Source organism: Sinohyriopsis cumingii, chromosome 12 (assembly GCF_028554795.1).
Source record: "Sinohyriopsis cumingii isolate HCF-2022 chromosome 12, ASM2855479v2, whole genome shotgun sequence".
Classification (NCBI taxonomy): domain Eukaryota; kingdom Metazoa; phylum Mollusca; class Bivalvia; order Unionida; family Unionidae; genus Sinohyriopsis; species Sinohyriopsis cumingii.
Window position 1 is genome coordinate 50,431,846 of NC_142972.1, and position 12,504 is coordinate 50,444,349.

The 12,504-nt window shown below is 32.5% G+C and overlaps 1 protein-coding gene across 1 annotated transcript; it reads right to left on the bottom strand.

Annotated features, from left to right (window-relative positions):
* Positions 1-782: 782 nt before the first annotated feature.
* On the bottom strand, positions 783-5,108 carry LOC149786426 (uncharacterized). Its single transcript, XM_089975936.1, has 6 exons — positions 4,985-5,108; positions 3,698-3,715; positions 3,347-3,376; positions 2,687-2,755; positions 1,282-1,410; positions 783-859 (listed from the first exon to the last, which is right to left on the bottom strand). Exons 1-6 carry the CDS (start codon positions 5,106-5,108, stop codon positions 783-785), a joined length of 447 nt encoding a protein of 148 aa, XP_089832062.1.
* Between the last annotated feature and the right edge of the window lie 7,396 nt (positions 5,109-12,504).

Genomic DNA, 12,504 nt, shown 5'->3' on the forward strand with positions numbered 1-12,504 from the left:
TTCGAGATTTAATTTTTCACTTTACTGTCAGATAAATATATTCGTAATTTCCAATGAAGTTATATTTTCGTGTCATGCGTTATATATGTTTCAGGTCGAAAAACGATAACAACATTGTATTGTTTATTTAAGTAAAAATGTACAGACCATACAATGAAGACCTTTACAGTTTGTTGCGTTTAACATTTATTATTAATTGTGTACGAAATGATAATATTTTATTAATTTTTCCACATGTTTACCTTTATTTATTATGATATTATTCCTTACATATTTGCTTTTGTCTGTATTTTGACATTGAAGAACTTCACGTTTGCAAGGCACTGTATGCATATCGTTGTGCTGAGGTGCAATTTTAAACCACACACACACACACACACACACATACACACATAAGAACAAACAAACCATCACACAATGTCAGATCTATCTAAAATTAAACAGCTTACACTTTGGGAAAACTATACAAATGAAATGATAGAAAATATGTACCTGCACTCGTCTCACTCTGAGAATTTACAAATGCAGTTAATTCACGTTAGAAGTTTTTTTTTCAGCTGTATTAATGTTTCAACATAATGTATTCATGATGAGACGATTACGTAATTAATTTGTGTCAATACACCTTTTCGGCGTTATATTCGGTTTTCACATGTATATTATATGAAGGCCATTCCTAATTGAATGTGTACCCTTCAACGATAACATATTCATTATCGGTTATCATCGAAACGAGTTCTTTAAAGCCAGAGTAGGTTCAAATATGGAACCTTTGATTTTTCCTAGAGCTTTGGACTACATCGCTTCCTCATTGGAATACACAAATATAACTCGTGTTTATACTCACCCCTATCATCAGCTGAAATATACGAAGGCATAGTTCAGATATTGTGTCATATAATCATTCGATATGAAGCGGTTTGAGGTCTCTATGGAAATGAAATTAGACATATATACAATTTTGATAAAGGTTACATAGGTTATGATGATTTCCGGCACTTAATACTATCATTCGAAATGCCGTCATAAGACAATTAATTCTACAGGTAACTGTGACGATATAAATGACGCTAAAGTATTTATTTAGGTATATACGAAGTATGTTGAACTTGATACAGTGTGTTCTAATACTGTTCCATATTGTGTGTCGATGTTTGTATTTTTTAGTTTTCCTTTCAAATGCTATATGATTCCGCAAGCAAGTCTATGCAATAGAACGTAATACAAATGAAACTATGTTAAACACAAGAATGTAAACCTGATACAAAAATGAATACGTACAAAATACATCGCTTGAATCATAGCCATCAGACCCGATAAATACTGCTGATCCCATGACGTTAGGAACCGGCAACACAGGTCTTGTGATAATGTTACCCAAGCCAGCATAGCTTGGATTTAACACTACTACTGAAAGAAAAGAAAACCCACACAGACTGGTGACTAAATCATACTGTGTCATGATTATAAAATTAGCTGTATACGGGAACAATAAACTGATTATTGAATTTATTTTTTAGTCTGCATTATTATTGATTATGTCCAATGAATACATTTTTTCCATTAACGCGGATATTTCTTCGAATGTATTAAAAACAATAAAACACTAGATACAACAAGAGGGATACATATTAAAATTATAACAATAAAAATGATACGATAATAGTCAGCATCATGTTCAGATAAGTTTGAAACTTAACAGGCTGAACTTAATCAAGGAACTAAGACAAAGGAAAGTTCCCTATGCAGAAAGATCTAAGGAATGTCTCTGTTTTGTGCTAATATTAAAGGTCGTGCCAATAATACTCCAACAAGTTGTTTTTAATAGCACGGACAGTTATGGAAACAGTGTTTCATAGACGTAGTATAAAACGAAATAAGTGTGTTTCTCTCTCACGCTCTTTTGATTAATTAGTAAATTATAATCATAGTCATGACACAGCGGTTTTGAAGTCCTTGTTCTTGATACGCAACACCCTTGCACAATGTCATAACTAGTTATTGATACGCAACACCCTTGCTCAATGTAATAACTAATTACGCTGAGCTTCCTTAGTGTAAATGTAAATTATTAAAATTGTCCTTTGCTGATTTGCTTTGCTGCATAATATTTTGTGGCTTATATCGGAATTCATAAATTCATGTGTTTTGCTCCGATGAATTTTGCTGAATGCGGACGTTATGAATCTTAGAGACCATCGGCTATCACAATACTTATAAACGTTGACATGAAGAGTATTACACGCTCTTCTGCTGTACGATGTGTGAAATTATTTATAAGGATATAGTAAAGAATGGGTGTTAAATTTTAAAATTTAATTAAATTTCTTTGGAGCTGAAGATTGCATTTTGTATGATACAATACAATTTAGCCAGTTTTCTAAGGTGATGCAGCATTATACATGTGATATCCATATCACAAAAGAATACCTTTTGGGGATGTATAAAAGTTATAGGTTTAAAACAAGATAAACATTTTTTCATCAACTTAATGTTAGTACTAAAAGGAAGAATGGGTTCACAACCCTATGTTTGTGACTCCGAAACCAATATAACTTCGGAAATAAACCTTTATGAACGCATTAGAAAAACAAACAAACTAAGACCAGGTTAGACAAGGTAGATGGTACACATATAAATTTAAAAACTCCTAAATGATATTCACGATCAACTTAACATAAATTACTTCTATTGGCTGATCCTGTCTGTTGTACAATGGGTCTCCTTGACAATATCTGTCCCCCGCCTGCTACAACTACAAAAGGAAGAAAAGACACAATCAATGACATTTGTTGGTACCCATTGGAATTCCAATAATATAACATAACTGTGTTTAAAATTTCACGTTTGTCCTTATTGCATCAAATATTCAGCCTGATATTTATAGCAATGAGGGGAGACTGGATAACATCTAGTAACTTGTCAAAATGATAGCTATTCTTTACCCGTAGTGCAATTTAACACAATTTCAGTAAATGTCTGAATTTACGCATTTTGTTTTGACATTAATATATATCAATATAAGTAGATAATATAAGGTATCTACTATTGTCTACTTCGACTTTTTAAAATCTGTCAATTCCTCCTAGAAGTACACTTAAATTCTAGTTTTCTCTTCTGTCTTGTGATCACCTAAATAAAAGTCTTGTACCCTCCTTGTAGATGTTAACAATATAATTGATATATATGGAAATTGGTTTGGATCACAAGGATCCACGACAAATACATTTTATTTCATGATCATTATTCAGCTAGTGCAAACACTTTGTAAACGTCATATTACAAAATGGTTAGGTATGAAAACTTTAAATTCAAATAATACTAGAAAGATGAAATTGAAAGGTACCTGGTCTTCCAAAGTACGGATAATAATTAACTGAAATTGAAAAGTAGAGTTCAGGATTATTTGGTTATACAATATTGTTTTTTAAAGAAAGTTATAAGTGATTTTTATATTTTATATCCAGCTTTCTCTAACTGTAAAAAGTATGACATACAAGTGTAAAATCAGGGTTCTTTACGTATTCTTACACAAATATTGTTCAAATTCGTTTTATGTCCATCAACCAAAGAACAAATCAATTATTTTCTACATTTAAAGATTTCACTAGAACGCCAATAGTAAACAAAAGTCTTAAAACAAACACCGTTAGTTTTTTAATTTGTGGAAATAGCTTTTAAAAGAGGAGATACGTACCGTCACATGCTGCGATAGCTGTAAGTAAAACACAAACAAATATTTTAGAGCATCGAATTTTCGTAACCAAGAGACCTTATCCAATTGAAATGTAAGCTTTGCAATAATCACCAATCCCATCCGTGCCATTTGTAAACTAAATACTGCCATAATTAGATTTTTTCGTACTTTAGAAATATAATGCTTTGAGCACTGCACAATCCTGAATATAGTTTGATATATAAAGTTGAGATAACCGTTTTTGAACGTGTAACTAAATGTTGTGGAAAAAGAACAATCATGTAAATCTCATCTTTAACAGTAATTAAAATTTGAATATAAAATATACATATAATTATACGTTACCGCTTTCCTGTATATGAACACACATCTGTCTGTCTCTTACTTTAGCTAATTTAAATTAACACATTTGATTATAGAATGGAATATATAACGTATGTCGATGCATAAGCGTTTCATTTTCTACTGCCAATCTTATTAGGGTACAAATGTAATCCCAGATGTTTTTTGCATGACGTGAGTGCTTTTATTCACACAATCTGATTTCGATTTAGGATCCATGTCCCAGGTAACAACTTCATATGTTCTTTACAACGTAAAATACAATTTTCGGTCACTTGGGAAAAGATGTTTTCGTTAATGTAATATTTAATCTGTTTGCTAGAAATATCTTGTAATGCGCCTGCGAGTATATCAGGCCCAAATAAATAACACTAATGTTTATAACATTTTGATACTTACATCAGTGAAAATTATTAAGGAGCGAAAATACACGTACACAAAAGTATATTCTAGGTATCCATGAAGACGTTGTAATAAAAGACAATGAACTAAAGGAGTGCGGTAGTACCGGTTTAACTATTTACTTTTTCGGCGGAGTGAACTATGATACATTATCATCGTACCGGTACCTCCGTCAGTAAGGAAAGTTAAAAATTTTTCACAAGGATCTACAAAACAAAGTGTCAGGACACTGCCTAAAACTTTAAATTATTTTCCCCAAATATGATTCCTTTATAGCATGGTACGTAACGCGTAGTGTTCAGACGTACCACGGTACACAATGTTTCTTGGTACCCATTTCTACAATGAAGCCCTAAGATGTATGTTTATGAGGAAAACATGATAGTACTGTCACATGCATTTGTAGTTTCATTGAAAAGGATTATTATTTGCAGCACAGTTGAAACAAAAATCTTACGAAATAGACGCTGATTATATAAGGCATGTAACTCCGATTTTATCGGTCTATTGTTCAAAAGAAATTTTGCAATTTTGCAGACTTACCCATTAACATCATTAGCACGAATGATGAACTTGAAAAGTACATGGTCATAAGAGGTAGAACCCGTTCACAAAATTGTCTACAGCTATACACGTGCAGAACGGTAATCCAGGCGTTTAAATGCATGGTCAAGAGTCCCTTGTCTTTTATATTAGCTTCTGGTCCAGCACATGGTAATGAACTGTCAGAAACATCATTAATATATGTCAATGTCAATCGGATAATATATGCATGAGCAATGATTCCGGAAAGACTGATGCCTGATAGGTGACCATATGAGTGATATATATATATATATATATATATATAATTGACATTATTGTTTTAAAGAAAATCTAATTTTACAGATATACAAATTTAAACCATTTATAATTCATGTTAGGCAAGTGGAATTCGTGCAATAAATGGTAAACGCTTGTTAATGAAGCGAAACTTCTTGTTTTGAAAGATAAATCATTATCAGAGAGATTTCATTGTTGTTTCGATATATTATTATCTTGTTTTCAGAACGTAAATGCCATATTTGATGAAAAGCTTGTTAGAAATGTAGAGTGCTTGTTTAGTGATGAATATTGATGCTATATATGGTAAAGTAATGTTAGCGAAGTTACAGCCCTGTTGAGGATCCGAAGTTCTTGCTACTGATAGAGACATCTTGTCAAGAGATTTTAAAAGGTTATTACTGATGACAAATTGTCTTTTAGACATGAAAAGTAGTTGTTAGGGATGTAAACGTCTTGGTTAATAGCATTTTGTTAGAGATACAGGCATATTAAGAATGTAACTTTAATTTCTAGATGCAAAATAATTAAATTTTACACAACACTCTTGTTGGCACATCGTTATTAATGTTGTAACATTATTGTTAGAGATTTTCACATAATAAGGGAAGAAATACGATTTGATCATTGGCATCATACATGCGTACAACGTTACCTAGGATGTATACTTGTTTTGTTAGTTAAGTGACTGAGCTAACATGGATATCGTTGTAGATCGCTTGCGGAAATAGACACAAAAAGCACAATATGCACGAGTATGTTACCCATGCTTATACTCATTTTCCTGTAGATTAAGGCAAGTTTCTGTTCTAATCGACACATTGGTCTTTTTGGTATCTTGTAAAGGAGTGTATTCTGTCCATTTCATTCTACAGCCATAGAGGTAAGTGTTACATCTTAATTTTGTTAGTTTTAATGATTTAGTGTGAAATTGTGAATTTAACACTACACGAATTAGAAACGTTATAAAAATGTTAACTGTTACAATTTTATAGTATTCGTTAAATTTAGCAGCAATTGTGTATTGATTTTAATTCCGTACCTGTTATTAAGACCAGTTTAGTTTTATTTTAGTTGTGTCCGGGAGTATCACGCTATCGATGTGGCTGTGTGTATGTCTGTGTGTATGGGGATGGAAGCATGTACGACCATTAAGGCCATACAAGGACGGAAGTGCTTGTCTGTAAACATGTGCGCATGATGGATCAATGACGGGTGTGTGTGGCTAAAACAAGAGTGGGCTAACCCAATAATTCAAGGGAAGTGAGGTTTGTCAATGAACATGCGAACTAGTCAAAATGTCTCCTTCACAAGTATTTAAATGAGTCATAGATTGTTATGAATCGTACGTGCTGTACAAATAACTATGCGTCATGAGTCATGTGATTGATACAATGGTTATGGCTATTAGAGTTGATAATGGTTGTTTCGATGAACACATGGAACATATATCATTTCAACTGCGTACATCTGAGTAAAATTTGAGTTACACTTATTTGCTTGAGATTATATGAATCTTACCTTTATTACATGAGACTATACGAATCAAATCTTGGATTTATTGTATCATGTGTCTACAATTTTTGAATATACAAATCACATTTTTGTTTCCCCTTTTACAATGATTCCATGAATTATTTTTGCGTCATAAGTTTTCATACGTCACAAATTCATTTACATATTGCAAATTTGTGTATGATGTTGCTGAATTGAGTTCTATATTTAGATCTTTAAAATCTTCATACTATATACATTCATTTCATAAACGTCCATCTTTCTTAATGTTGTGTTTGTGTTGTCATTTAGTCCACGCGTCCATTCAGGTTAAATCCTATTACAGAGATTTAACAGTATAGCTAGCGACGTAAATGCAATTTGGTTAACGATGTAACGTCATTGCAAATGATGTAAAATATTGTTCATTTATATATCAGTGGCACATTTTGGTAACAATTGTTCTTGATCATATTAGTACAAAACCCTGTCATTATCAATCTTTCGTGTTCAAGTGAAACAATATTTGCAATCATTTCTGCCAATACATATTTTATAGATAAAAAACTTGGACGGATTGCAAAGTTTAAAATATGAATTTATCTGATACTGTATCAGTTGTGTGAAAATATTATATTAGCAATGATAATTTTCAATCGTCTTCAGATTTTGTTGGATAAATAATCCCCTCCGTAGAACAACATATATCAAAAATTAATTTTTGAGTTTGTATAATACATGCACAAACTGTTCCAAAATGGTGCGTGACGTTTTCCCTTTTATTTTTCATTACGATTTAGATAAGAAAACAATTTCAATCCCGCCTCCTCGCCGAACCACCAACATTTTCTTCATGTTCATTCTACAGTGTCTTTACATATACCACGTAATTGACGTTGGCTATTTTATACGAATTCTTTGACCACACACTGCTACTACATTCGCTTATCGAATAGATAATGAACGACTAATAATTGCAAACAGTAAATGTAAAGCAGAGACAAACACAGCCACCAATAAACACCAAAAAGGACCCGATGCTTTAACAACATTTTAGAACAATAATGCCATCAGACATAATCATGTACAGTTGTGCAAATCTGAGGCTTTCCTTTCTATTTGTGATATGACTTTGACTTGATTTCCCTCGAAGGTCCTGTCTGAGTTTGGTATATATATATATATATATATATATATATATATATATATATATATATATATATATATATATATATATATATATATATATCGCGTCATGCTCGTGTATAGGAGATGTATAGCAGATCATTTTATGATGGCATGTTGTCTCCTTTCCTCATCGATGACAACGTCGAATGTGGCAGTTTGCTTACTTGAGCTGTATAAAAAAAATTACAAGCAATACCCATGAGTTGTACAAATTTTAGTAATTTTTCAAATCTGTTGTATTACGTAACATAAGAGAGTCAGTCGAAAACGTGTGTTTCGTTAAACCAGAAATGATTTTGTTCAATTTATCAAAATCATTATAGCTTTATATATCGTTATCTGTTTCAGATCATGATCTGCGCATCTTTGGTAGTTCTGATAGATGCCATTAAATCCACATGCTCTGGTATAGTTTTTAATCCCTGGTCCACTTATCAGATAAAGCATTTTGCATTTCGCACGCAACTTTATGTGTATGAGAGAGAGAGAGAGAGAGAGAGAGAGAGAGAGAGAGAGACTCAGATTTTCAGGAAAACCATGTCTCAGATTCATACACGTAAAGCTTTAATTTGAGTGGTGATTAAAGAATGACAAGAAAATGGCCTCTTGGCAGCATCCACCAAGCTGCCGTTATGTTGGATATCTCATTTTCGTTCAGATTATATGTATTACTGATAGCGTCGATTTGTTTCAATACGTGTATTTATAATTTATAAACTGAGTGGTATTTTATACAGTAGGGTTTATTATTTATTTTTTAAAAATCCTTGAAAACGGAAAATAATTATTGACCCTGGGAGTCATAATGAAATATCAAAGCACTGAACTGCACGAGGCGAGGCGTTATAAATGTAATTCTACGTCTACAGTATAACTCTTTAATGTGGGCGGACATTTTAATTTATTACACCTTGAATACATTAAGGAGAGGCATAAAATAGCTCATACAAGTAACTTAATGCAATGTAACGAGCAGGCACTGGTGTTATTATATACCTTTTATTTTAAAGATATGTCATACCTGTCTCTTAACATGTATCAAAATAATTGAACAAGTGACCAATCTGGCCTTTTAGGCTGCACTTATGTTAACGTACATAGACGTATCGTAGTAATTCATCACAGAATGTAACAAACGTATAACACTTGACTCGCCTGCAGCATAGAGTCTAGCACATTTTTCCGCTCCCTACCTTGTATGGAACTAAATACAGCAATCTTTATTGAACTATATATCACAGAGTTTCAATATATGTGATAAGGAAAAAGAGTGTTTAAAGGTATGGTGTGATATGTGGGTGCATATCAAGTGCTAATTTCTGTCTGTCAGGTTTAGATTCAGTAATTCAATGTATCAGATAGTACTGACTACGCCCAGGTCGTGATAAACGTGATTGCTTTTAATTTAGGTATTTACCCTATTGGACAGATGCAGGACAAATTCTTTGATTCTGAGTTGCTACGTCGAGACTGTAAATTGCTTTCAGTGCAAAGTAATTGTGTATTGATAATAAAATGATTGCAATACAATAATCTGACTGTAGCTTAAAATCCAACAAAATCACATTTAGATCATACTGCCACCTAAACAGTTGCCTTAACCTTTTACTATCATTCGCGTGTACGGTCAATTTCGAAATCGTCAGGAACTATCATGAAAACGTGATGCAAGGTTACGGTTTCATCGCTGAAGGAATTAAATGCGGCACGGCTAACGTATTATGAAAAATCAAAATCAGTAAGAAATCATTTAATTTGTTAGGCACAATATTTTACTGCATGTGTGCATATAAACTTTGGATTGTATTAATCATAAACTCTCCACGTTTTAGCTTTGTTATATATGCTTAATTAATTTCTTAGTGTCATCTTTTCGGAGTTGCATTTCAGAGAAAATAACAATAAGGTTATAGTCTCTGCGGCATACATAACGTCAAATAATAAGTCGTTTAACTAGACCGCACGCATAACTCCAGGCAATACGATCCTAATCTTTATGGCATGAGTAACATTAAGACGTAAGTCCATTGTCTAGACCGCACGCATAACTCCAGGCAATACGATTTCTAATCTTTATGGCATGAATAACATTAAGACGTAAGTCCATTGTCTAGATCGCATGCATAACATCAGGTAGTAAGACCAAAGTCTATGTGACACGCATAATTTCAAGAAATAAGTCCATTGTCTGTAACGAGAACATTACATCGCGGCATGCATAACACGAATCTGTATATACTGGCTTATGCAATAACTGCAATACGCATACTGCTATACATGAATAAAGCAAAGGTAATTGTATAAGTGACCTTGAAAGAACTTATATAAAAGTAAGATGTGCCTGGGTATGATGATACATATGAGAAATGTTTCGCACAGGTTTATATTCTATGGTATAGTAAAGCTTCACGCTAATAGTGTATTTATACCAATTGCATATTGCGTTTGAATACCAAAAAGACGTTTAATTTATCTCAGTTCATTTATTTTAATAATTAAATTTGCAGTTACGATTCAAGGGTGCAAATCTCTATATCGCTCTATATATATATATATATATATATATATATATATATATATATATATATATATATATATATATATATATATATATATATATATATATTATAAATAGCGGACTATGGAGACATAAGATAAAGGGTTACATGTCTCTCTAGTATTTGGAAGTTATTTGTGTCATCATAAACGCGATTATTTATCAAAATAATTATCACATTTAAAATTTTGATCGGATTAATTAATCTTGTTTGGTTGATATGACGTATATATTTGTTTTCGAAAGAATAACTTCCTTTTGAAATGGAAGTCGTTCTATTCTCTGCGTATTAGAAGATGGGAGTTATAGATATATTATAATATTTGAATTCTGTCTGTTCCAGAATACTTACATATCCATGAGAAAATAATTAATAACGTTCTAAGCACTGTGGATTGAAATATTATATTCAGATTTGAATTTTCGCTTTGAGTAATGAGATAACATTATTGTATCATTTGGAGATGATGACTACGTTGCATAAATCGTATGAATGGAATGGATACAAGTGAGACTGCCAACTTTAATACTAGGGTTACTGTACTGTCAATTTAAACAAAAATGCCCAACATCAAATAACAATACAAGGAGTTATTTAGGCTATATAAGCAGTCCCAAAAAACCAAAATCTTTAATAAAACCATGGTGTAATTTTAAATGAGAATTCATTTAACGTTTCTAGAACGTAAGCTGTTATTCAAGCGTTCTAGCCGAACGATTTATTTTAAGACAAATATACGAACGGCAAAATTTGATTTTCATTTAAATCTGGTTGAATTATGATTTGTTTTTACCTTAACAGCAGATGTTGTTTTAGCATAGTTAAAACAGGCAGATATTAAGAATCTGAAGCATCGCTTACCAGACTAAATCCAAAAATCCAACATATTTCCATGGAATACCATACATTAAACCAAGGCGGGTATTCGGCCAACTGGACTGATTTGGCCTGATTGGGTCCGCACTAACAGGGGCTATTCGCGATAGTAATTTTAATATATATATATATATATATATATATATATATATATATATATATATATATATATATATATATATATATATATATATAGAGAGAGAGAGAGAGAGAGAGAGAGAGAGAGAGAGAGACAGAGAGAGATAAAGTAATTTTAAAGCGTTGGGATAAAAATTTGATCTCAATATGATATAAAACTTATGAAAACGTTTTCTTACAAATGCAGTGCTCACAGGTGGCCCCGCGCATAAATCCAGGGGGCCCGGCCAAAATCATTCAAATTAAGCCCCGCGTTTGCGAAGGATTTTCTTTAATTTAGCTGCTGTAAAGTAGAATTATCGGTGTAACGGCTACGTGTGCTAGCTGACAATTGTGTCCGGACGGAGAATATATTTTTTTTAAACAGACCAGGTCGCATAGAGTCGCGCAATTACCTATGGTATTATAGACGTTATAACCTTTACCTGTGACTGTTTCGGTTACCTGAACAAGAGACAATAGCTGCAGGGATTTGAAAAATGATATTCGCAAACGGAGATTAAATAATGCAAATCAATTAATACAGATATAGACTGTGTGGACAATATATAATGCATATCCCTATAAAGGCTACATTTAAAATAATGCAACATGAAACCCTTGTAACATTATAGTTTGAACCATACCATGTTGCGCAAATAGAGAATAAATATAGAGTTTTTATATGTCAAAACGCCCACAATAATGCCTTAGGAGTAGAAATGTTTGTACCATAATACAAATTTAATTAAGATTGACCATACTATGAATTTGATCCATATCCAAATACAATATTGAATGTCCACGATACTATGCTACTACTGCTACTACTACACCTGCAAACTTGTTATTTTGTTTCTGAGGTTTAACGCCAGTTTTCAGCACATGATAGGCAATATATGGCAGTCCGTATGACTGGTGGAGGAAAGTCTAGAAAAAAATATCGGCAAGAACCACCGACCTACGGTAAGTATACTGGTACGCCTTGTCGTCTTCCCGCAATGGTCC